General features: G+C 35.1%; 2 protein-coding genes across 2 annotated transcripts; both read right to left on the bottom strand.

Moving 5' to 3' along the window:
• Nucleotides 1-10,991: 10,991 nt before the first annotated feature.
• LOC122592834 (TMV resistance protein N-like) lies at nt 10,992-14,816 on the bottom strand. Its single transcript, XM_043765155.1, has 6 exons — nt 14,206-14,816; nt 13,001-14,099; nt 12,624-12,905; nt 11,480-12,442; nt 11,067-11,365; nt 10,992-11,007 (listed from the first exon to the last, which is right to left on the bottom strand). The coding sequence occupies exons 1-6, from the start codon at nt 14,814-14,816 to the stop codon at nt 10,992-10,994; spliced, it is 3,270 nt and encodes a 1,089-aa protein (XP_043621090.1).
• Nucleotides 14,817-22,104: 7,288 nt separating this feature from the next.
• On the bottom strand, nt 22,105-23,137 carry LOC122585912 (zinc-finger homeodomain protein 11-like). The gene has a single exon (XM_043758030.1). It carries the CDS (start codon nt 23,011-23,013, stop codon nt 22,153-22,155), a length of 861 nt encoding a protein of 286 aa, XP_043613965.1. The 5' UTR covers nt 23,014-23,137; the 3' UTR covers nt 22,105-22,152.
• Nucleotides 23,138-25,885: the final 2,748 nt, after the last annotated feature.

Genomic DNA, 25,885 nt, shown 5'->3' with positions numbered 1-25,885 from the left:
GTATTAAAGTATAACAAATAAAACAATATGTATTTTTTCACTGAAAATTACCGTGCATCATGAAATCATTATGTATCAGCATATATACTTTTACTTCGTGAATCTTCGTGCATCAATTTTATCATGATCTAATAGTCAAGATCTATTGTTATTTGTTTTACTTTAATACTTATTTTACAATAAACAACCCCTTATTATATATATCATTTGGGATATATTTTTACCCTTTTACCCAAAAGCTTTTATAATATATTAATTAGCTAGTTTATTAATATATTCGAACTTTTGCATTTCAATTGTACAAAATAACATCAATTATATATTTTATGAGAAATTATGCAATAAAATAATTTTAGTTAACAAAAATGCATAACCCTTAAAAAATTAGCTAAGTAAATAACATATATATATATATATATATATTTTTAGCTTAATTGCCATATTATTTCTTGAACATTTGTATACATATGTTTAACAATATAGAGTAAATTTTCTATATAAGCCAAAAACAAAAATGAACCAAACAAAACCGAATTAAAGTTTTCAAACACCAAAGATATTAAGACTATTCGGAGCAAGACCTTTTTTAGGGCTTCTCATAGGGGCATCTCACGACACGTGACAGTACAATCAACAAAGGGCGTTTCTTACTTTTTATGGGAACAAGACTTTCATTTAGGGCTACTCATAGGGACCCACAATTTAATAATTTATATATTATTAATTAAACAAAATAATTGAAAAAGTGGGAAGAAGCAGAAGGAGGTGGAAAAGTGGCAGGTGGGATCCACAAAAAGTAAAGTAGAAATAGGCGTCCATTTCTTCACGCCATACCCTTTTTTTTGTCAAAGAACATCCATCAGCAAATGTTTTGGGCGTTCCGGGGTGTTCCAGAGCAAAAAAATGGGAAAAAACGCCTTGCTCTGGATAGTCTAAAATATTATAGTGAGTGTTCTGTTTATGTAAAAGTTAAACCAAACCGACCCACGTTAATCAAAAGCTTTATATGAAGAATTCATCACTTATGACACGTACATTATGCATGTACAAACTAGTTAGAATCCCAAATCAATCAGAAGCTTTTCTAATCATAACAGGCTAATACCAGTGGGCAGGTGGTAATAACTTAATGAGAGTTTGAACATCAAGACTACTAAAGCCGGTTCTTAAATGGTTGTTTTGCATACTTCTTATTTTACACACACTATATGTTTGATGAAAAGTCGAAATGGGACTAGGCTAGACTTTTGGGCTAATACGATTATCAAGGTAATTATACCCTGAGATGCATACAACTTTGCTTACTCTGTTTATATTTGTTAACAAAAAAAATTATTAAATAAAAATAAAAAAATAAAAAAAGATATGACACTTAACAATGCTAGTTTGACGGAGTTTCGCATTTCTCAATTTAAACATTAATTTGAGGTTCATAAGTTATGTGGAGCTTTGGAATATTATCCCCATGATAATCATGGATGGGTAATTGGAAATATAAAATATCATGTTCGGGAGTTTGACAAAACTTTGCTTTTAAGTTTTCCAGCCTATTTAATTGTTGCAAAGAGGCACATATATAGATTTGAGCACAACCATTGTGGATGTTCACGGAGCCGTTTACATTATTCCATTGGCAATGGTACTTTTTGGGGTAATTCTTGTGAGTTAGGGGGAACGGAGTGGATGAATTCATGGCCAATTTATGGCTCGAAACCGCCGGCTACACCACCGCCACATATGAATTTATGGGCTAGCGGTTTGGTGGGAGGGTAATATACCCGCTGGTGATAAATGGAGAGAGAGAGTGTGGGCCTCATGTCTTGTGAACGTTGCAGCCCATTAAATAATAAAAAAAAATCCCCTCTTTTGTATCGACGTCTTCCTCTCTTTCTTTTCATTCCCATCAAACAAAACCCCCCTTTTCTTCTTCTCTTCCATGGATCCAAGGAAGCCAGTGAATCAAACAAAAAATGGTGGTGGACGAGGACGAATTCCAGTGAATCGGACACCATTCAATCCCCTGAATCAAACACCGAATCAAGCCAATATGCCACCACCGAGAGCTTCAATCCCACAACAAAATCAAAATCGAATCCTGATGTGCAAAATCGAGCTTTAAATTTGTAAAACTAAAACTACCAAAAAACTCACTACTACACACTCACGGGCAGTGGACCCGATCGTTTGTAATATAGTTAAAAGATAAGTCTGAGTTCGTTCTCAGGGATTGGGAAATGATTAGTTGCTTGTGAAATGGTTTGGAAAACGGGTGTTGCTTCGAAAATCCTTTTGACAAATAAAGTAAATGGGTTTGCAAAATAGTTGCATAAATTTAAAAAAACACTTCAGACAATATAATTAAAAGTCATCCACCTTGACTTCCCTCGACTTCAAATGTGATTGCATTTAACGTAGAACAAATTCTCTAGAGTTTAAAGATAATCGTGACAAGATTAAGCTACTCACGTGGTACCACCAACCGTGAACAAATTATCGAATCACTTAACTACTAGTCGAATTACCCAAGCCGGTACCACCAAAACTAAGACAATTCTTCTAACAATCAGTTTTGTTGACTATCAAATTATCAATTGTACCTATATGACAATAGCGTGGTACCACCAATCGATATCAATCACGTTGACAAAATTAATCTTTTCTTAAAATGATATTCACTATCATACCATGAACTAGTGATAATTACTTATAGACAAGTAACCGTTTTAAAATCACATACACATTCAACTGGTACCACCAACGAAGAATCATATGCAACCAATATCTAAAACAATTAATGAAAAAAGTTAATAACATCAAGATCACAGAACAACGATAATTGAATAAACCCTTTTGAATTAAAAGTATTGCAATCAAATTATCCGTCTAGTTTTATCAAGGTAGATGATTAAACGCTTAGCTACTCATGATCAATTCACAATAATGAATAAAATAGAAGAGAAACATGATGTACCAATCGTTTGAGGAAAATAAAATGCAAGACAATAAGTAGATACGATCTAGATGGGTGCCCGTGAATCTTCAACGAATCCGCCTAAGAAATAATCTTGATTGGAGGAAGAAGAACCCTTGTAGAACAGCTCCTAGAAAGAATTTTGATGATTGATTTTCGACCTAGGGTTTTGTTTATATACCCCTCCAAAATCTGATGCAGAAACAAGGAAAGGTCTGTCCTCCCGTGCACCCACTGCGGCGCAGTAGGGTTGAGCCTTCCCTCACTGCGGCGCAGTGAGGTGATCGTGACCTTTGACTTCAAGTGACTGCGGCGCAGTGGCTAAGCAAACCACCACTGCGGCGCAGTACATTTCCACGACCTCCTTTCTACTTTACTTGACTGCAGCGCAGTCATCTCCTAGTCATCCCCACTGCGGCGCAGTGGGGGTTTGTCTATTTATTTCCGTGGATCAGGGCTGCAGTGCAATGGGCATGGCAACCTCCACTGCGGCGCAGTCACGAGCTTGTACAAAGAAAACTTATTTCGATCTTGATTACTCGCCAAACTCTGTCGTATCTTCCACTCAAATCAACTCTCATTAACATAACGCACTTCCTGGCCAATAATCACCCGAAAATGTACCAAATGGACGCGTAACCTGTTCAGAGCCTGTAAACACTAACAAACACTATAAACGCGCCAAATGCATACAAAAACGACTTAAAACATATAGTAAAATGGACATGTTTTATTTGAATATTTGTAGTTGAATAATTTGTCTAGTTTAATAATAAGAAGAAAAAAAGAAGAAAGAAAAAAAATAATAATTTGGGAGGGTTGGAAGGTTAGATTGAGTTGGAGAGATTTTATTGGTTGATTTTGGGAGGATTAATAAATTTATTCCTTTTCACTCCGCCCCTTGTATTTTTGGTTTAAAGAGGCACATAGAAAGTTGACGGTGACAATTATCCTAAACCAGTAAAGCAATATCAATTGCTTTAAACTTGGAAGCTTACCATACTCTATTTACCCTTATTACCATTTATAACTAAATTAAACCTTTGTTTATTCAAACGCTTCATCTAACTAAATTAAACCTTTGTTTCACAAACTGGCGATAGTACCTGGTGAGACCCAAAAGCCCATGAACTCCCTTCACACTTTTGGGTGTTGGCTAAGATCTAATGATGGTGGTTTTGTCTTGATTCACTTGGACACCTTGTGCTGTAATCATTTGGCCCAAAAACAGAAGAGCTTGGCAAAAAATTGTTTATTAGTACTTATTATGGTGCAACTAAAAGGCCTGTTGTAAATGTTGAATGTGTTGTTCCACTGTGGGACTGTACACAAGTATGTATAATCAAAAAATACCAATATAAAGCTGAGTAAAAAGGGACAAAACAATTCGTTTATTATGGATTGGAAAGTAGATGGTCCATTCATCAACTCAAAGGGCATGACTTTGAACTCTTAATAGCTCAAATGGGTTTGAAAAGCAGTTTTCTCAACATCCTGAGGGTTTACTCGAATATGGAAATAGCCAGATTGCAAATCAAGCATTGAGAAGACAGTTGCTCCATATAATTCGTCTAATAACTCATCAAGATTAGGAATCGGGTATAATGATTTTGTTGAGGGCTTGTAGTGATAAGTCACCACACATTCGCCACAATATCTTTTGTCTTGACCAAAAAAGACTCGAAAAAGGGCCTACACTTGGCTGAATAAAATCTGCATCATAAGCCCTTGAATCTGCCTTTGAATTTCAGATTTTGTTGAGGGTTGCGGTAGAGTCGGAGGTTAGGTGGGTAGAGTTTGGATGCAGGTGTGTAGTGGAGCGCGGGTATTTTGGTTTTAGCTTCAAGATCAATGGCGAAGTGTTAAGGACTGGAAGACTTATGAGCCCCAGATGCCACTCTTCCCAACCACCACCCGCACACATAGAAATAGAGAGAGAGGATGAAATCTGGAACGAAGTTGAGCTCATTAATCTGCATTGAAAGATCCCTGCACACTTGGTCACACCGAATATAATCTCTATCTCCGATTTGGACATTGAAAGGTGTTACCGATTGGAAAATTAGTTTCCGTTTCACGCTCAAGAAAATCCGAAATAAAGTTATGGGGTAGAACCACCGTCAATCAAAATAAGTACCTTTTTGTTATTAAGGATACCCTGGACTTTCATGGTAGTGGGATGAGGCTTACCCAGAATTCGGTGGAGCCTATTTTTTCGCAACATCTTCCTGATTCTCTTTGTTTTTTCTTGAAGCCATATCGGGTTGCTCTTATGTATCTTCACCAGCCTCCAAAACTTAAAATGTACCCGTTTTGCATTGATGTCTGGGTCCGTATTTGTCACCGCAGCGAAAACATTTACTCCTCAATTAGCGTGCCTGTTTGTTAGTATCAGAAATGCGTAATTTGGTTTTTTGTTGGCCAGGCGCCACGGTTGTTGAAGTGGTTTTGATCTTGCTATCAACAGGGAAGGCTTAGGAATGGTATTCAGGCAGGTCCTTGGTCAGTTCAAGTATGCCCTAACTTCGACTGAAACTCTCCTGCTAGGCTCATAGCGTTATGAATGGTCAGGGGTTTATGAATGCGGATATTGCCTTTCAGTTCATCTATAAGCCATTAAAATTCACCCCTATTAAACAATGATCAGGCCAGTTGGATACATGGGCAGAATGTTTTGCAAATTTTTGCTGATACTCCTGGAAGGTACCTGTCTGTTTGATACTACAGAGATGTTCATCCGGATTCTGGAACTCCGTCGAACCAAAGTTTTTGTGTAACGCCTCGACTAGTTCCCCCCAAAAACCGATTGCTCATCAGAAGATAGCCAAGAGTATAGATCTAGGGCATCACCTTCAAGGTGCATGACTGCAACATCTACTGTATCTTCATCGGAAACATTAGAGTACCTGAAGTACTTCTCGGCCTTAAGTATCCATCCCCTTGGGTCACCCTTGCTAAAGGCGGGTAATAAAATTTTGGCCGAGTGTTGTGTTGATTATACCTCCATGATGAGTCCTCATCATCCCAGCGTTTGAAGCCGCCACTGGATTTCTCCTTTAAATTAATGTGGGACTTGAGGGCTGCCACATCTTCATGTGACTAGGCTCTAGCCAAGCGATTGTTGCTAACTGAGATGCAATCAGATCCTGATTGGTGCCATTGGATTCTACATTGGTGCTCCAGGTCGCCGGTGCCATTCGATTCCAGGCAATGGAACCAAAATGTTAAGAACAAGGAATAAAATTGGTAGATTAGCGGAATGCAAGGCCCGATTCGAGAAGGGTTTGGTCTCCCAATTTTGATCAGATTTTTGATTATATAAACAAGCAAATGAACAAAACATGAAATAAAAGGAAAGTTGCAAAGTTGCAAAATAGAAATAACTGGCAATAACTCTCCATTATGGTTCCACTGGGAGTTAAACATCATTTGACGCTGCTCTACTAATATTCCCCCCTCTTTAGCTTACTTTTCCCTCTCATTGGTTTATAAGTCGATTATAAGATTATTTGTTTTCTTCTTGAAGCTAACAATGGATGTCGGGGGCTTGTACATATGCACGGCAATCTTTGCACTCTTATAGTCTTACATTATGAGCTTGAATGTCTAAGCTTTGTCATGCATGCCCTAAAAGCCTTTCTCTACAAGCCAAAGAGTTGAAATATGGCTTAGCTGGTTGAACTAGATTCTTGTCTGTGAGTGCACTCTAACATAAACTATGTTATGCACTTATGCTTAGGAATTGAGTTCTTTAGGGCCCCTTACCACTAGGCTACCTATGAGATGGTTACATAAAACACTCCTAGTGCTATGGACCTTAATGTTCTTCAACAATTATCTTAGTGTCAACTTGAGGTAAAGTGTGTGAGAAACGGGTTGCCTTAAATGGCTCATTGAGTGCCGAGTTTTGGCCCATTAATTGTTAGAGTGGCATGCCACCTGTAGTATTGGGTGATTGCTTGTTTTTAAGAACAACTGACTTATCTAATTATAGTTACACACAAACTGCTCGACAGTGCCTTAACCAAATAGATGTTACCATGCTCTGTTCACGATTAAGATATAACATCCGGGGCTTGACACTAGATCATCCTGCAAGTTATCTGGCCACAAGGCCTGGTGACTAAGACCAACTGTTATTCAAAGATATCCTTTTGGGTCAATCAGTGTCTCAGTGAGCCTGCATCAGTTATGCCTACATCTTGGCAAGCAATCTCACAATCTGACCAATATTTTTGTAGCACGATCACATTGCTCGCGTGCCTGATGGGACACAAATGGCACCTCGTCTCAATTCATGAATACATGTTTTGAACTGTCGATGCACGACTGGTTGCTGGTTTAGGCTTGGTGTCTGGGTGGTAGCTTATGTAAACATTTGGTGCTTTGTAGATAGTTGGTTCGAAGGACCGAGTCTAGTCAGATAGCTTTTTGGTGTTTAACATGCCTTTATGGAACAGCATACCAGCATTCCCTGGTTTGTATCTAAGTTGAAGACTTTGATTAGTCTGATATTGGTGTCATAACCTTGTAGCATTGATCCTGGGGAATATACCACGTCTATATGCGACTCTGGATGATAGAATAAATAGAATTACATTTATTAACTTTGTTCCCAAAAGAAAATGGGTAATTCATGAAATGTTCGCTAGCTTTACATCAAGTACATATCAAGATCACTTTGACTGGAAATTTGATTAATATAGTTGTTTAGGTTTTAGGGATGTATTGTTTTGAGAAAGTTAAGAAGTTGGCTCATAGTCAACCTAAACTAAGTGGATGTCATTGCCCATCATGTAGACATGTAGTATATATTAATTAATGTCGCATGCCCATACACTAAATGAGGAACTGTTTTTTAGTTCATGACTAAGTAAAGCTAAAATGGAAGATTATGATGATTTTGGGTTGGAAAGTTAGGATTAGACTAATTAAAGCATGGGTTTTATTTTAGTGATGTTATTAAACATCTAGGAAACATTACTTTAGATTTTTGAAAGGTTTTTTGTATAAGATTGAAATTGGTTAATGATTTTGATTTATGTAAATGATCAAAATGGATAGAAAGATGTTAACCCATGATTATAGTGGGCTAAACAAGTTCATTTAAATGTATTAAATTTGGATTGAAGTTTGATTTTGATAGTCACGAAGTAGGATTATCGCATTAGTTAGTGACTAATTATGAAGTTTGACTTTACTGGTCAATATGATTATGGGCTGAAAATTTGTTCTTAGCATATTGTTAAGTGGGCTCGAAAGTGATCATGTGTAGATTTCCCATCATTTGACATGTCGTTGAGTATATGACAATTATTCAATCATACGGAATCGGATTACTAAGAGATTTAATATGATCGTGTAGTTGGCAGCATTGGTGGCAGTTATTCCTTGTTATTTGTATGTGATTTATGTCTAATAGTTAAGGTGTTAATAGCCAGAATATGTCATGGCAATACAGATCCTCAAAAACTATGTTGATTATTATGGTGTACATTATGGCAGTTTTATGTATATTATGGCAGTTCGATATTATGGCAATAAACTTTATGTTTAATTTCTATGTATTCACTACACTTTGTTGCTTCTTGTTTTAGCTGTTAATGGTGCCGGGAACTTAAGTGGTGAAACTGGGCAAAGGGCTTGGAAGAATGTTCTTAAGAGGGAGCGTGTATAATCTTGTGGGTTGCATTTTCTTTATGAATCATACTAGTAGTCCCTTTTTGATTAATGACATCGATGTTTGTTTTGGTCAAAAGTATATGGTATGTATGTGGCCAGAAATGACCGTGTGGTTTCTGCAAATTTTGATGTAAATGTGATGGAGTTTGGCTATAATGTAGCAAAGATGAGCTTAGTAATCCAGGTTTGGTCATTTGGCCCGTTTGGAATTTTGGTGTCAAATTTGGGAAGAGCTGAATAGGAAGTCTTTCATATGTCGTATAGAAGAGATCCAAGATTTTAATGTGTTGAAAGTGTGTTCTGGTTGTGGATATGGATGGATGGTGTCCAAGTTTAAGTATGTATGTGCTGGTAGCATACTTAGAAAGTTGGAATACGCCTCATTAAAGTGTTTTTGAGGTGAATGTGCTGCATCAATAAGTGATGTGCCACATTGATATCTATCCCGTTGTCAGTTAATTTGGTTGTTTCTACTTTCAAGTATGTACTAGTGGTGGGACATGTCGTGTAAGTACGCATTCATGCTGATACTTATGTATATGACTGTCTGATATTTTATTTTAAAACATCTGAGCAAAAAAAATGTACACAATTAACTAAATGAATATATAATAGTTAGATTCCCTCAATGTATATGTATGTGTGCCTATAAATGTATGCATACAGTATATTCCGTTCGGTTCCGCCACGGATACTTGAAATTAAATAAATAATCGGATATGCTACATTGTCCTGAGTTTCAAATGTTTTCTTGTTTTGGGTCAAGCGGGTTAGTGGGTATCACACACCCATTCCTAGTAAACCAATGTTCTCATTTTCATTTTGACAACTTCTTATTTAAAATTAAACAGTAAGGTGTTTTTCTTTTTGTTGATATGGGCATGTTGTGGTTGATAATGGGATGCTATTGAGGAAAACATGACGATATAGAGCTCGCTTGGAAGAGAGAAAATGTGACATTTTAGCGTTGTTTTTGTAAACCATTCCCTCCAAACACCAAGACCACATTGTAGTATATAAGTTTGGAAATCACAGAACACATGAGACGAGAAATAAGTTGACACTGAACAATTGTAAGCAACTGATCATGATTTACATAACATGGAATACAAATACGAGAAATCATTACCTGGTGATCAATGAAGACAAAAAAACAGGCACACACACTCCTAGGTATACATGAGTAACAGGCATTTGAAATCTATGACAATTGATATCTACAATTAGGGGTGTCAACGAGAGAGTCGAGTCGAGCCAAGTATCAGAAATTTAGGACCAACTTGTTTCATATTTACTCGGCTCGAGCTAGATTCAAGCTCGAATAACTTTTCAAAGAAAGCTCGCCTTCCAGCAGGGTCCAAGTTGATTTCAATGTATTCTGTATCACAATTAAGTTCAAATAGTTCACATATTGTCACTGAAAGAGAGTTGCCCAAATAGGTAGATCAACTGGGTCGGATAACAAGTCAAAACAGGTAATTCTTGGTACATTGCAAGTTAGCTTTGGTAGTCCTAAAGTAAGGAAATGGTAATCTTAACCCATACGTTGACCCACTGTTCTTGCCCCATGATCCATATTTTTGGCTCTACATATGGTATCGGGTCAGCTCATGCAGTTATTTGTATCAAGATTCCACCTCAAAATGGTAAACCACAATGGTTCACTTTATAAATAATCTTGTGGACCAAGATTTATAGCATCAAGTAAAGGATGGTTAGTTGTCTTATTTTGTAAAGTAGCAAAATTTGTAGACAAAAAAAGCTGGAACAATTTATTTTATATTTTCTTTCCTTCAACAAGCTTTTTCTGTTTATATCAGCCATATTTTTAATTTTAATTAAGTAGTATAACATAACCTAAATAAAGATTGACAAATTACTAGTAATAATAGTAAACCAACTTAACATACAATAATAATTAAGTAAACTATCAAAAATAAATCAAAGGCTCACCTGCAAGGCATTGGTGGTGCGACTGTCACTGGAATTCAGTTGTACATCAGTGTATGTTTTTGACTGCGAGTTTCCAATAAAGTACTGGCGGAGTAGTGTGTGTTCCCCGATTTGGTGTTTGTTTGTGTAGGGTAACTAGTGTATAATGTAAGGTCGTGATTAATAAAAAGGGTCAGATTTATATATCGGCATAACTCGACACTCCAAAAGAGACATTGAATCTTGGTCGATATTTAATTTACATTTATAATCATCGTCAGAATTTTTGGAGGATGAATTTGTCGTCGTAGTTTCCTCCCTCTGATTTTCTTTGGAGACGGGTCTAGCTCCAAACCAACTAATAGGTGACTCACCATTTGTGTACTCATAAGATAAATCCGGAAGGTCAATGGAAAAGTCGACTGCAGTGGATGTTTGATCCAACCAAACGGTAGATCTCAATGACCCAAATGAAACATACCCAACCCATGTGTGTAACTTATCATCATTAACACTCTCCTGCTCCCAAAACACTTGAGAATCCCACATTCTTATGTGCACCACCTCCTGCCTCATTGTTATCTTTACAGGACCAATCCGGTTCCGGTTGTATTCCTTCAAAACAGCGCAGAATAGGAATCCAGTATATTCATTGTACCAATTCTCTGCAAGTTTCAATCTAAATCTATTCCCTCTAACCAAACGAGGCTCAAACGCCTTAGGAATCTCCAAGCCTTGTAGATTGAGGCTCATACAGTGATGATTTTGAATATTCTTTCCCTGAATATTAATTGAAAACAAATCATGCATTTAATTAGATATTCATATTACATTACATATGTATTAACAGGTGTTAAACTCAACAACGTACAGAGAACAGTGAGGCATACATACCTGAAGCATTGATTCTAGTAGTTTGACACCACCAACTAAGCTTCCGCACCCTTCCCCGTCTGATTTAGTAATTGAGACTTGAGATAACCATTTACTGTTTGAGTATATATCATATCCGATGGCTTCAAGTGAGTAGCAATAGTCTGCTTGAAGAATAACTATATTTGATGGAAGCATGGGCAATTCAACAAGGTTGTGGCAACGACTCAGGTTGAGGAGTTTAAGCCGAGTAAGCTGTGAGAGGCTGAAATCCAGTCGTGAAAAATGATTGCCACATAGATATAGCTCTTGTAAGTTGGATAATTCACTGATCTCACAGGGTACTTCACCATCTTTCAGTTTGAATCCACTGAGATTCAACTTTTTTAACAAACGTGGCAATTTAGGAGGATTGGGTCGTAGATTATTCATTCCTGAAGAGTACTTCAGGTCGAAAAGTAGCTCCTCTAGAAAACAATTTTCATCGAACAGATCTTTTGGATACTTCTCAAGTTGTGTAACACCAGTTAATTTAAACTGTTTCAGATGCTTTAAGGCATGCAACTTGCTGTCTATGCTCTTTAGCTTTGAACAATCTTTCAACATTAGCGAAATAAGATTGGTACAATATGTTCCGACTGATGATGGGAGAACTTCTATTCTAACATTTTCTAAATGCAAGTTCACCAAGCTATCCATGTTTGCTTCTATCTTTGGAAACTCAAGAAGTGCATTGCAATTTGTAACTTCGAAAATCTCCAGTTTTTTCATCCGAACAATTGTTGGAAACCTTATAAGCTTCTCACAATGACCTACATATATGTTAACAACACTTGTATGGTTTCCAAGTGATGCATCAATCTCTTCTAGACGGTCACAATTAAGGAGTATCAACTTTTGAAGACATGGGAGTCCAGAAAAATCAGGTGTCTTTACTAGTGATTTCGCATATGAGAGAATGAGCTCTTTCAAACACGGTAGATGCTGATGCACACGCAAGTCAGAGAATATAGATATTAGATACGAGGAATAACATTTTAATGCATTACATACATCTCATACACATATTTCGTGGTCCATGCTTCAAGTGAGTCTTAATTATTAAACACTTGTATATCTATATATCTAAGAAAATGTTGGTTTAAGTTTAGAAAAAATGATCTACCTTTTGACCCTTCCAAAGTTCTATCTGCAAGGTGGAATCTAAACCTAGAACAAGAAGCTTCCTTGGTTCAAAAGTTTCAGGAAGCAGACTTGCTGGATACCCATACCAATCCATATACCTCATTTCATTTGAAATAAAGGTAGGCCCTTCATCATAGCTGTCCTCATGCCAAGTAATCACTTCAAGGAATCTTAGTATCTTCAAGTTGGAAACAAGGGTGGTGAAGTTTTTTGATGGAGGATCATTTTTAGCATATTGGATGGCTTCAATCATGTTATTTTCCTGCAGTTAAGATAATATACAATGAAAAGATCAAATGCCTGTGACTTTGTATCATTTAGTGGATATCTTACTGATATATCATAAGGGACCCTTACCATTGTTGCATTCCTTGAACAAATGTCTTCAATTTCTTCAGATCGCCAAACCCTGCTATGTTTTTCAGGATTGTTGGGATATTCCCCTCTAACAATGTGTTGGCCCATTTCTTGAACCAGATCGTGCATATCAAAAAAACCTTCTGAGGAAATTGTTATGAGAGCTTTTTGCATCAACACTTTTGTCCCTATGTGAGGGTGAAACCCGCAAGCATCAAGTATCCTCATCGCCTTTTCTGTTTGGCACCTCCTAAAGAAACATGCAATATCTAAGAATATCTGTTTCTCATCATGCTCAAGTCCATCGTAACTTATTTTAAGTTGATCTGTGACCTTACGGTTTGGTATTTCTCTCAACTTATCCAAGCAACTGATCCACTCATTCTTGTCTTTGTCATAAAGAAAAGACCCCAATATTTTAAGTGCTAACGGGAGCCCATTAACATAAGAAATCACCCTAAAAGAAAGATTGTCATAATCTTCTACGGGGTTGTTCTCCTTATATGCATGTCTTTTGAAGAGCCGAATAGCCTCATCATCTGATAATAAACTCACAGGGCACACCTCGTCTACCCTGTGAGTTGTTAGTAAATGCTCATCTCTAGTTGTGATTATTATCCTACTCCCCCCGCCAAACCAATCATGTGATCCTACTAATGCCTCCAATTGCTCAAGGTCATCAACATCGTCAAGAACAATCAACACTTTCCTACGACATAACATACTCTGAATCTTGTATCTTCCTTCATGAACGCTCCCCACCAACACTTTTGTTTTCAAAACTTCTGATAGAACTTTTTCTTGTTGTTTTTGTAAGCCATGTTTCCCTGATTCTTCGCAAACATTTCCAATAAAGCAATGACCTTGATAATTATCCCTAATTTTCATATAAACAGAAAAGGCAAGTGTCGTCTTACCACCACCCCCAACTCCCCATATCCCAATCATTCGCACACCATGTGACCCAATTTGCAATTGTGACTCAAAGTATTTAAATCGAGGCCCCATTCCAACAAGGTTTTCATCAACATCTGAATTCACATATAACAATTTATCTAGAACGGTACCGACAATTATTTTGATGCCTACTGCTTCATGCCTACACATCAAAAATATATATGTAGATAATTAACATATATATACTAAATCTATTTTTTTTTAAAAAAGAACAATTTATGGATAAACAAGGCGGAAAAAAGGATTACCCATTGGCAATGTGCTTGGTTTCCCATCCAGCAATGTTACTTGCATCATTTAGTGCTTTTCTCCATGTTTCAAATCTAGCTGACTTCCTATGTTTGGAAAAAGCTTTGCCAATTTGCCCATTCTGCTTTCTTAAATAAGAGGGATCCACACCATAAAATATGGGAATAACGATTTGGCCTCTCTCCTCCTTGCATTTCATAATGTATGCAAGTTCGTCCAAACACCAAGAAGATTCGGCATAGTTTTTAGAGAATACGATAAGTGCAATTTGCGATTCTTGAATAGCCCTCAAGAGAGACGGACCAATGGTATCACCCCTAGAAAGTTTTTCATTGTCTTTATAGGTACAAACTGTTTGTTGTACAAGTGCATTGTAGAGATGGTCTACAAAAGTCTTGCGGGTATCTTCTCCTCTAAAACTAAGAAACACATCATATTTCCATGACGTCGTCCTAGACGACGAAGATGTCATCATAGTTGATGTGTTTGGAAGCGGTCTACTAGCGACTCGTGAGCTGCGTGAAAGCACGATCACAACGATCAAAAATATTGTTGAAAGTATAGCCACAACGGCCGTAACAACGAGAGCACCGGTCGTAACTTCTGTCATCTATCAAAGACAAAATGAACTTATGATATGGTTTTGATTCTCGAGAATACGAATAATCGTTTTCTGTCACATTACATGTATGTATGAATTGAAGAAGAAAGTCCAACTTATTTTTTTAATTAATTAAATAAAAGTCGTCGTTCATGAATTGTTTATATATATTCAATTATTCATCACAAAAGCCGATCCGATCTTTGTTTAAGATGGTAGCGTGGTGGAAAGGAGGCACAGTTTCTTTATTTGAGATAGAAAATGCATATACGAAGCTTCCTGGTAAACTTGTTATTTTTGTTTTCAACACTATTTTGCCTTCAAAGTCAAAGAGACAAAACGAAATATAAATAAAAGGGTTTAGCCAATTACAGTTTTTTAAGCTCTCAGTAAAAGTTAATTAGGTGCGTACACTTTGCTCCATATGAATTTTGGGGGTTATACTTGCTATTTTTTTTGAACTAACAAGGGTTTTTTATTTTTCTAATATATAAAGTATGGGAGGTTATATTCATACCACTATTTTTATTAATGTATCACAATGTATAAGTTTTACAGTTGATTGTATAAATCAGTATTGCACATGTATGGTATATCAATAAAAACGAATGGTACCAATATAATTTCCATAAAGTATTGTTAGTTTACGTCATCACCTACTGCCCTGAGTCGGCAGTGATATCATGGTATCTCTGAAGTCTGAACTACTGAACAAGCAGTAAACTTGGAGACGGTTGTATCAAGTAAATTGACTCAAAGATACACTGAAAAATGAATCGACCAGAAAATCTGAAGCCCAAAACATTATCAGGCTAAGGTCAATCAAGCCCAATAGCTACTCATCAAACTATAGTATTAGTAGTAATGTAGTATAGTACTATAAATTCATGACTATAAGTCTAAAAAGGGGTTAACGAGGACACTTTATTTCCGGAACCACATTGGTCCTCAGCATTTCATCCTGTAAGGGGTTTATGTCGTTGGTAAAATATTTTCATTTAATATCCACACGATTTAACTATATTACCTTTTATATAACTAAGTAAGGATGCCTCACTCCTAATCAAAATTTAAAAAAGTTATGTCATGTCTTTCCTAATTTTTCGTGGCAATAATATTTAGCTTAGTTATGATCAACCGTGCTTACTTCTGTCTTGGTTAACGTAATTTAAATTGACAACTTGCTCATATTTGGTTGCATTATTTTAGACGTTTAAAATCTCATTGGTTGAAATGGATCGTGGGACGGAGGTGTTCAATTATACGCTTAGATTATTTTTGGGTTAAATCCATAAAAAATAACCTATTTACACGAATTTTTTATTAAAGGTAACCTATTTTGTTTTCGTCTATTTAAAGGATCCTATTTTCAAAAAATTCCTAATAAAGGGTAAGTCGTTAGTTTTTGACAGACGAAACTCGTTAAGTGCCACATCATCGATGTCACGTCATCATTTTTGCTGACGTGGCAATTGACTTGACTTTGACCGGTCAAAGTTAAGTGTCATGTCAACAAAAATGATGACGTGGCAATTAACGAGCTCCGTCTGTCAAAAACTAACGAGATACCCTTTATTAAGAATTTTAATGATTTAAGGAGGGTAGGAGAGAGAATTGATATGATTAGAGGAAAATAGTAAAAATGAATGTTGAGGCATGGTTGCTATGGGTTAAACATGGTTAGACATGACTTAGGCATGGAATGATGTGAAGGTATGTTATTGGTGGATTGCTAGGCATGGAAATAACTATTGTCATCATCTAAATGAATCACATAGAATTTAAATTTTGATTTGAACAAGATGTCATAGAAAGGTGAAAAAATAAAAATAAAATAAAAACTTGTCGAATACTTAGATTCTGAAATTTAGGCAAATAGTAGAAACAAAAGTTGCCTCCAACAATTTAATTTCAACCAAAAACTAATACAAGTACCACACTATGAGTGTCATACATTTACGATTATATACAATTTCTAAAACACATAAATCAGTAATATATAAGTGTGATAAATGTATCAAAAATATATGGTAAATTGGTACGTATATCATCTCCCATAAAGAAAGGGTCAAGGATTGCGATTTTCAAAGCTAATATTATATTGTAATTAGCAAGTAGCTAACTACGAATTCAACTTCTTTGATGTTCAGATTATGATACACTATATTATTCTCTGGGTCTTCACAGTTCATCCATATCCTAATTGTACGGCCATTAGGCTTTTTGCTTTAGGCTTCGTGCTTAAATCAAGTGTCAAAAAGCCTACTAACCTCCCTTCACTAATGAAGGGAAAATTAACAGAACAGTAGTAGTTTAGACTAAACGGGGAATATTTTGATCTGATCTTGTTTTGAAACCACGACATCAAATTAATTAATTACGTAACGTGTGACTAGATCGACGTTTATGTACGTTCAAAAAGGCAAATTTGATATTACACCTGTTATCGAAAAGATTCTTAAACCTATAGAAACAATGTTTTAATTAGACAATAGACAGTCGGAGGATGTTGAATAGCAATTGACCTTGATCTGATATTGATCGATGGACCATAATTTCAAAGTTAATGTATCAAAGTATGGAAATCAGGGACAAAAGCCTTCTTATGCAAAAAAAGTGGAATGACAAAAGAAAAGTTAATATATTTCTTGTATTATTGTGTATTTGATGCGCCATGCTTAAAACTTTGAATCTTTGATTAGTGGCGCATCATATTGGAAAAAGTAAATGTCACCAGGATTAAGATTGGCCAATTACTCAATAGAGTTTTATAAAATAATGATTAGGGGGAAGAAAAATACTAATGTTGAGAGGCTAGCTTGCATCAATAAATATTTTATACTCCAACTAACTAAGCTGCCTCAAAATGTGACCATGAAACAAGTGTACAAGAACCAATACATCTAATTTGGTAAGTGTTTCTGATTAAAGAAGGACACACGACCAACTAAAGGTTCAAGATATATAGTAGTAGTAAAATAATAATAATAATTGGGAGAAGGACAGGATTATAATGAAATGGGGGATCGAGATGTTGCTTCAACCCAAATACAATAATCATATACTATTTAATTACCCCAAAGAACCAAACTGTGAATTAAAGACCTAAGAGGTCGACCAAACCTCTCAGCCGCGTCAAAGCTACTATTTAACAGATTAAGGTTCTGATACTATAAGGAGTCATGAGCAAAGCTAGACTTTAACTTCTATTTATCAAAAAGAACATAACAACAACAAAAAAAAAAAAAAAAATTTATCACGATAATTTCATTCTTCATTGCGTTTCCATCGTCACATCAATTGATATGCTAACAATGACAGTTTCATTCCATTTCAACTTCCCTACGGTTCCAATCATGTACAGCTATACTCATTGTACCTCATCAAGAGCGGTTACATGTTGGTCCAAACTAGGTCCACATACCTACGTTAGATCGGAATTGTTATAGCCAGAAAATTATGATTGGACACATGTTATCTAAGAGTTTGGACCTAGGTAAATTATAAAGTAAGTCTTTTATATAAAGTAAATAAATTATAGTTAGATATACGTAGTTTTTGTTACTAGATCCGTTAGTTATAAAATAAAACATTATAGTAAGATACATGCGCTCTTCTTCTAATCATAATTGGTCATTAGAAGCATACCACCAAACTTTTAGAGTTTGGACACACATAACATACCGCTAATTATAAAAAAACTTTTTGGCCAAACTAAATTTAAACACAGTGATTTTTATTCTTAGATCCGCCACTGCACCTCATAGGCTCGGCTAACATACTAGCTTGTGAGTGACCAATCAATCGTGGCAGAACAATAGTTAGTTGAAGATCAAAACATCTTGTTTATGAGTTCATATAAACAAGTTCATTATCAGGCTTAGAGAATAAATTAAGACGAGTTTTGTATGATACATGAAGTTGGTCTTATTTAAATGCTTTTGTTCAAAAAATTTCTTCAAAATCAAGGTAACCGAGCTCAAATCGAAGTATATATTTAAATTAACAAAAGGACATAAATGCCTCCTTGGCTCCTTTGATTGTTTTAAAACTAATTAAACATAATGATTAATCAACCTAACTCATATGTCTAAAAATTAAACTAAAACCTTAAAAATTTAACATGTGGATTTCACTAATTCTCTTTCCCAATCTTGCCCCATGATTTTCTCACATGTCATCATCTTACTATTAGGCATATTTTTAGGCACACCGATTAGGTCGATTTATCATTATCCTAATTCAATATAAATTCATAGACTCAAGCTATTTTTAGACATTTCTTAAGCGTAAAATTATTTGTAGTTTTAAAATGAATAGCAAAATGCAATGATTAGAGGAGGACAATTAGAATGGATTAGGGTTGTGGGGTTTGCTTCAACCAAAATTCAATAGGTGTAAATGCCAACTACCGAAATTAATTGGTTAGCAAGGCAAGTGTGTGCTGCCTGACATGCACATAAGTTGCTACAACAAAAAATTAAAAAAAAACAAAACAAAAAAAGGATGGACCAAAGTCTACATTAAACCATTTGTCACTTCTCACTATTCCATGTACAACTAATTTGAAAAGTGGTGACTAAGGGTGGTCAACTGGTCATAGCATTCTCATAATTTTCATAAAATTTAATATTTTTACTTTTTTTAGTATTTAATCATTTTTCAGGTAATTGATAGCTCATTTAGTAATTGAATTGTGTAGTTTAACTTTACACTTATTAATATTATAAAAACTGTTCGACGATCCCATAATAAAAATTTTACACCTTGATATATCATGTATGAAGAAAATATTGAAACCCGCTTAACATAGTATCTTATGGAGGGAGTCTTATTTTTGCTTGGTCTTACAACCACTGCCTTCCTTCTATTTTATTTTTTATATATATAACCTAGCACCCAGATTATGATATAAATGGAAAAAAACTTATATGACGGGAAATCGAGAATGTATGGAAATCTTATATGGTATTCTAATCTATTGAGTTAAAAAAACATATGGTGAATTTTTTATTTGGGATATAGTATTAAAGCTTGAAGGGTACGTGGTGATAAATCCACATGACATTTTATCCATCTATAACAATCATTGGTTAAAATGTTAGATAGATGTATATTATGACTTAACAATGAGGTTATAACATACTATTATTGATATTTTACCGTGGTGCATAATGTTTATAACATACTCTACAAGTTAATAAAGTAAGGTCGTGTTTGGTTCACAGAATTTGATGAAATCTATTGGAATTGAATTTCATTCCTTAGTGTGTTTGGTTGGTTAAAGATGGAGAAATCACATTCCGTTGGAATGTTAACATTCCCTCATTTGATGGAATCTCCATTCCTTGGGGTTGGGAGAAGGAATCTCATTCCATCTCTCACTTGAATCTTCAAAAAATCAAAAACATTCCGTCAAATTCCATTCCTTCAAATTTCAATTCCTTTGAAAGATTTCATTCCTTCCAAAAACATTCCGCGAACCAAACGCGCCAATTATATGATAAATATATATAATACTTGTGGTACAACGGTACAGATTAATAACACTTCCCTTTGTAGTAGTAGTATGAGCTATAGAACATATAATATGATGAGCGTTAATTTAGTGTATAGTACTCGTATTAGAGAGAGTTAGAGGCTGGTTTAATTATAGGAAAATGCTAAGGCTTGCATTTAACGTGAATAAAAAATGTATACTTTCCATATCAAAAAATAATGAAAGAATGATTTGCTAGCATTGTGACAACTAGGGATGAGCAAAAACACCGTTGACTCGCGCCCGACCCGGAACCGGCCGGCCCGAAGCCCTAACGGGCCGAGTCACGGTTTGGCCGGGTCGGGTGAAGGCAAAAACTGAAAAAAGTGTGAAGGAAAGCTGTGACCCGTCCGAACTGAACCGACTCGTGTCTTCACGGTCCGAGTCACGATTCACGTTTTCGTGATCTCGCGGGTCGCAGGTCGGGCCGGGTTTCGACCCGTGCTCATCCCTAGTGACAACCAATAAACCAGGTAGTTTTTGTTATTAGCTAGATATGTTTTAATGAAACAAAACACAAATTGGTTAAACCGGCACTACTTCCTTTGTGTCTAGAGCAATATCTATCTTCATTTTTTTAAGGTAAATATCTATCAATTATCATGTTTCTATGGGAGACACGAAAAGGGTATATAGATGTGTCGTCAACATGAGTTGAGGATATTTCAACTATGGCTAATGAATGATCATATATAATATGCATAGGTTTAATCGATATTAATGTACGAATAATGTGAATGCTGCATTTAATGTATAACCGACGAGCTTACAAGTTTGGAGGTTAATTTTTATTTTATTCATTCATGGAGCCTTCGGCAATCGGCATGTGGCGGAATGATCGAATAGCTCCTAACTAACGAACGATATGATCTTTGTAGTCACAATTCTTGTCGTAGACATTATTTGAATAATTTATCACTTTATTAATGCTCTGCATCAATATTTTGTTCTATTTACTTCGTATTTTTTACATTGGTTTCTTTATGAAATGTGAAATCAAATGCAAATACTTAAAACAAGTACATTTTCAATTCGTAGACAAACAATTATATAAACAAATAGAAATGACCAAAATCTGAAATGTGAAATCAAATGCAAATACTTAAAACAAGTACATTTTCAATTCGTAGACAAACAATTATATAAACAAATAGAAATGACCAAAATACTTGCAAATATATGACCATACCCTCAAGGGAAAGAGAATATGAGTTTGTTAGGTACCTAAGTTAGGTAAAAATTCCTTACATATATTTTTTTAAACCATAAAAATAAGAGGACAAACATTTATTCAAAATATTAAAATATTAGTACATGAAAGATTTTTCACTCAAATTTAATGCATAACAGCCTCATTTCTATACCCTTAAAATTAATTAGTATGTCTACTTACATGGATGTGATGATAAATAAACTATAATTTTCAACCATTCCAAAACTTGTCTAATTGTACAAATTGGAATATGGTAATTGACATCAACACATTGAGGCAATGCAATTGCAAATTTAAATTCTTCCACTAAAAAGTTACAAAAAAAAAAAAAACAAACCATATATTGGTAAAAGCAAAATGATCATGAAACATTATTAGTCCTAGAAAAACCAAGGGTACAGATCGATTATAGAGCTATATAAATTAAAGAAACTTTGATCATTTTATTAAAATTTAATTCTTTTTCAAGTTACTTAAATTCCTTAACACTAGGGTTGTTAATACAAAAAAGAAAATAAGATGATAAAGTAAGATTGTAACCCCCTAGCTATGAACAAACTTATATATCATAATACAAACTTAACAAACTAAAATCAACATGAAGATGATGATCCATTATAAGTAGAAGCTTGTAAATGACCAAAACCACCTCCACCATTTTCTTCATCACTACTATTAGTACTATTATCACATAATATTCCATGATGATGATCAACATTATTTCTAACATCATCCTTCTCATCATGATCACACTCACTACTAACCACCACTCTGTCCACATCACCGGCAACGGCGGTGGTCGGAGATATAGTATGATCATCATTATCCAACTTCTTGCCAAATGTATTTTTATTGTTATGCATCCATACTTTAAATATCCCTCTCCTTATACCAATCTCATTACAAAAGACTTCAACTTTTTTATCATCACATCTTTGCATTTTCCACCCCATATTTTCAGCAAACCTGCACATTTTGTCCTTTTGTTCTTGACTAAATTTTGTTCTAAATCTTTTATTTCTTCCAATAGGATTTTCAACCTTGAATGCTGCCGGAGTTCCTGGTGATGTTGCCGCCACCATATGATTTTGATGATGATCAGCTAGAGATAGTAACACGTGAGGTGCACATGCATAGCTATAGTCAATGAAGTTCGGTTTGGTGGTGGCTTCACGGCGGTGGAAGTTACGGTGGCAGCCACACGCGGCGCATTTTAGAGATGTGGGCTGTTTTGGATCGGAAGTTGGTGATTGCATGAACTCGCCGCAGCCGTCTAAGGCGTGGCTGCCGATGGTGGCTGCATGGTTTTTAAGACATTCTTTGTATGCCACTAGCGATGGCTGGTGGTGGTTAGGAAATTTGGACAAGGGTTTTATTAGTTGAGAATGAAGTGGGGTTTCGCCGTCGGTGTCCGGGCTATCCGCGGTGGTGATGGTGTTGTGTTTTTGGTACATTATTATATATATATGTTTGTGGTCTAAATATTACAAAAAGTGTTGTTTAGAGAAATGGCTCTTTTTTTGGAGCTAAATGGTGTTGTGTTTTTGGTACATAATATGTTTGGATGTGTTGGAGAGACTTTATATATATGTGATGAAAATGAAAAGCACTTTGGATAATAAAGTGGATCTTAAGGAATTGCGTGTATATATACACCCGCTTTTTTTTTATCTCTCCAATATCATAAATTGTTTACTTTTTGAATTTATGTATGTTAATTATTTTTAATAAATTATAGATAAATAGTGGATTAGACATCCGGATTTGGATATATGTATAGATTAGTTACTATTCTACAATTGAAGTTTGAAAAAGAATATTTACTCTACACATAGACATATGCTTGAGAATATCTAAAAGCAAATAATCAAATGCTCCTTATCATATGGACAAAAAATTTGTTTTAAAAGACCCCGCGCCGGGAAACTCTTTAATATTAGAACGGCTAACATATATATTATAAAAATAAACAGACTTCCAGCAAAATACTAAATGTTAAATAGGGTTACAAAGTCGATTGCAATATCTAGGAGATCAACATATGGAAGTATGGAACAACGATCTTAGATACATCTTAAGACTTGAACTGTGAGGTAAGCAAAAAGAGTTGATAAACTCGTCCAATTTAGAAAGTGAGACATGAGAAAAATCTTCACAATGGAGGCTAAACCACCGATATTCACTTTGTAGTGTTTTTGAAGCTGACGCAAGTTCACGTGATATGTCTTAATTTGTTTAAATTGTGGAAAAAAATTAAAGGGAGAGTGTACATTTGTTTATTTTAGAATACGAACGAAATTTAGCTAGTATTAAGTTTATGATACAAATATATATATATATATATATATATAAATATTACTTTAAGAAGAAGATAACAACATGCAAAACTGTAAATGAGCAACGAAAACAATTGATATTGTTATTCCCTGTTAATCCTGATGATTTATAATCTTTTTATCACAATGATAATGCAACATAGATTGTGGTTAGAAGTTTATATTATTATAATCCAGGCTGATATATGTGTAGTTAGGTACATATTGGCGGCAGGTTTGCTTTAAGTTTGCTAAACCATATTTATGTATTTGTTAATTAGATGTTAAATATATTCCGTTCTTTTCCCCTTTATTGGTGGCTATAAACGGATTAAAGAAGCAAACCACTTAAACTAACATAGCCCTTTTATTCTATTTTGGGGTGTCTTTCTCAAAGTCTAAAATACTCAACTTAGAGAAAATGCAAAACTTGCCGGTAAACTCTAATGATTTAAAATTTTATAAACAATGATGAGAAATATTTTGATTAGTTCAGCTAATATTTTTTCGTCTTCTAATTACAAAACAACATTTCCTTGCTACTTAAAAGTTAAAATCGATGGTTAACCCCATTATTAAAGGGAAGTGATATTCATACCAAAACAATTGATATATTTACCACACATATGTCTTACTGACTTGTATAGAATGCTATAAATGTTGTACAGTTTGATAAAGAAATCATTATTTGTATTACTAATAAACTTATTATAGGGTTAAGTACAAAAATCATCCATGTGGTTTGTCAAATTTGCAGTTTTCATTCTCCGATAACTTTTTAGCCAAAATCATTTTTGTGGTTTGCACTTCGTTCCTACTTCTGTTAAATCCCTCCATGTGCAAGTCACGTGAGGAGTATTTTCGTAATTTCACTTCATTTTTTCTCCCACTTCTCTAAAATCATCCCCGTGGTTTGTTCTTTTTACAATCTTCATCCCTGTAGTTAATTTTTTTTTAAAAAAAAAATTCAGATATTTAATCAAATACATTGTCTACATAATCTTTTATTTATATACATATATATTTGCGAATGTAATGATATGTATAAACAATAAGTTCCATTTAAAGAAGCAGAGTAATGGTTCGCTTTATCAAAAAAGGATGCTTGTTAACATCAGTACTGGAAATACCTAAATAACAATGTAGCAGAAATGAGTGGTCGCCAAAATTTTTTTTCGAAGTCAGGAAAAGTATCAAGAACATCTTTTATCAACAACCCATTTCTGATACTTTTGTTTGTCATACAACATCAACCTATGGATTAACATATGACGTGAAAACCCGAGACCCATCCTAGGCCCTCCCGAGCCAAACCGCCCGATAAGGTAACGGGGGGATCACTGGTTTGATTTTGTTGCATAGTTGGGTTTCGGGTTGGGCTAGGCCGGGTCGGGTTTTGACACGTTATACAAATGTTTAAATTCAAAAAAATAAATAACAGGGATGAAAATTGCAAAATGAACAAACCACAGGGACGATTCTAAAGAAGTGGAGTGAAATGACGAAAATGCCCATCACGTGACTTGCACATGGGGGAACTTAATAGAAGTAGGGACGAAATGCATACCACATCGATGATTTTGGCCAAAAAGTTATCGAAGGAATAAAAATCGCAAAACTTATAAACCACAAGGACGATTTTTGCACTTAACCCTTTATTATAACTTATTACTATTCCGTATTACTATTGCACAACAGTAGTTGTTGCACACAGCCATATTTAATAATCGTCTGGTCCACATCGTCATTTACCACATCGTTTTGACATTTCAACACCCTACCCACATCTTGACATCCTAGCTATATATTTTGGACTACATTACGTCCGTGGTTCTTTTGAAGTTTAATTTATTTGAGTGAAAAAAAAAAAAAAAAATTTTATTTTTTTACAATGTTGTAGACTTGTAGTTGACTGTTAACATATGTCATCAAAGTTAAATGGTAACAACAAGGTGTAAATATATATTGCTTTATGACTAGAACGATATATATTAACTAGCTGGGTGCCCTT

This window comes from Erigeron canadensis, chromosome 1, assembly GCF_010389155.1.
Source record: "Erigeron canadensis isolate Cc75 chromosome 1, C_canadensis_v1, whole genome shotgun sequence".
NCBI classification, from domain to species: domain Eukaryota; kingdom Viridiplantae; phylum Streptophyta; class Magnoliopsida; order Asterales; family Asteraceae; genus Erigeron; species Erigeron canadensis.
This window is presented reverse-complemented; position numbering and strand designations above follow the sequence as displayed.